We start from the raw sequence: 1,572 nt of genomic DNA on the forward strand, positions 1-1,572 counted from the left end.
TGAGACCTGCTCTAATTAAAGTGCCCAGAGTGTCACAGGTATGTCAGTGGGGGTGCTTTAACTAAAGCTTCTCTCTCCCCCACCTGCTGCTACTGCTTTCTCTTCTGTCCCAGGGCTGAGAAAGCTTCAAATCCACTCCTACTTGCTCCAGCTGGTCTGCATGGGACCTAGGAACAGTGACAGTAGGAGGAGCTGAGATGGGCAGTCAGTGGGTTCCTCCACCCAGCCTAGTCCTATGAGAGTAGGAGAGGAAAGGAGGAACCCCCCTTCCCCACTGGCTCTCCTGCTGTCACTGCTCCCAGTTGAGCCCATCCTTGCCTAGCCCAGCTCAGGCAGGCAAGAGTAGCTTTGAAGCTCTTCCCACAGACTAGGGTGAAAGCAGCAGCAGCAGCAGCAGCAGGCAGGCAAAGTAGGAAAGAGGAAAGGCGGGAAGGGGACATTCCTGTGAGGATGGAGGGAGAAGGAGAAGGATTCTTGCATGTTTTGGGGGCTTTAAAAATATTCCCAGAGGCTCCTGGGCTGGATCCAGTCTGAAAGAAGGGTGCAGCCATGCCACAGCACTCCCTCTAGATCCACCCCTGTTTACATACATAATCTTCTTTAAACAATATACATTAGTAAAATAATGTCCTATTATTATATGATGAGGCATGTTATACTTGTGGAAACAATTATCTTATTAGAAAGAATAATTGAGAAGCCCAAATATTTGACTGAACTGCATAAAATATTATCTGATATTTAAAAACAGGATAGGACAGTTCCCTACATTTTACTGTAGATTGAAATAAGCACCTTGGGCACAGGGTTATCCAATACCCATTACTTACTCCTAGGAATTGATTGACCAAGTCCCTTAAATTGCTTTGAAAATCTCAGCTATAAAAGCTAATTTCTAAGTAAACATGACACTGACATGGTACCTGTTTCCTAGAACTTTGCTTCAAAACTATAGGTGAACTGTGAGTTCAAAATACTTGAAATATCATTGGTCATTCTGGGGTTCTGAACTAGCCATTAGGATTTTTGGACCATAGTAAAACTTACTTGTTGTACATCCTAAAGAAAGTAGGATATGTTCCATTAATAAGAACATCTGATCCGGGCCAAAAGAAGGTGCCAGCCTTCAAACTCTGGCTCATTGCTGTCAGCCAGATCTGAAGGGAGAGGACACAAATAGGCATGCAGGATATGTAACAGAATAACAATACGTAAGACACAAGAGACAAACCAAAATAACAAGTCACAAACATTGAAATGGAGGTCACAGCAAAGGTCACATTTTCATTTGTTTCTTTTACCTACCTTGTGATTGCTTAACTATTGTAATGTTTGCTGATCTGTTGTTTTTCTTCTGCATACCAAAAGAAACATTTACATGTGTTGGGATATTGCCCTCTCTTGGCTGTTCTCAGCATAAAAAGAACACACAGAGAAAAGACGTTTTGGGAGCAGGACAGAGAAAGGTGTTTGTTCTTAATATGAACTGAGAATAATCTCTCTACACTTCAGATTGCAACAACAGTGCCATCACAAAGCTAGTTGTTTCATGACAGATTCAATTATATATAT

The 1,572-nt window shown here is 42.2% G+C and overlaps 1 protein-coding gene across 2 annotated transcripts in view; it reads right to left on the reverse strand.

Moving 5' to 3' along the window:
* Positions 1-1,572, reverse strand: part of ENPP3 (ectonucleotide pyrophosphatase/phosphodiesterase 3) — a 74,410-nt gene that overhangs the window by 43,310 nt on the left and 29,528 nt on the right. For both annotated transcript variants that reach the window (XM_019520267.1, XM_019520266.1), the window contains exon 9: positions 1,048-1,157. In XM_019520267.1, the coding sequence (XP_019375812.1) occupies positions 1,048-1,157 (110 nt within the window). The remainder of the gene's footprint in view (positions 1-1,047; positions 1,158-1,572) is intronic.

This window comes from Gavialis gangeticus, unplaced genomic scaffold (assembly GCF_001723915.1).
Source record: "Gavialis gangeticus isolate Ggan-Ray unplaced genomic scaffold, GavGan_comp1, whole genome shotgun sequence".
Lineage (NCBI taxonomy): Eukaryota > Metazoa > Chordata > Crocodylia > Gavialidae > Gavialis > Gavialis gangeticus.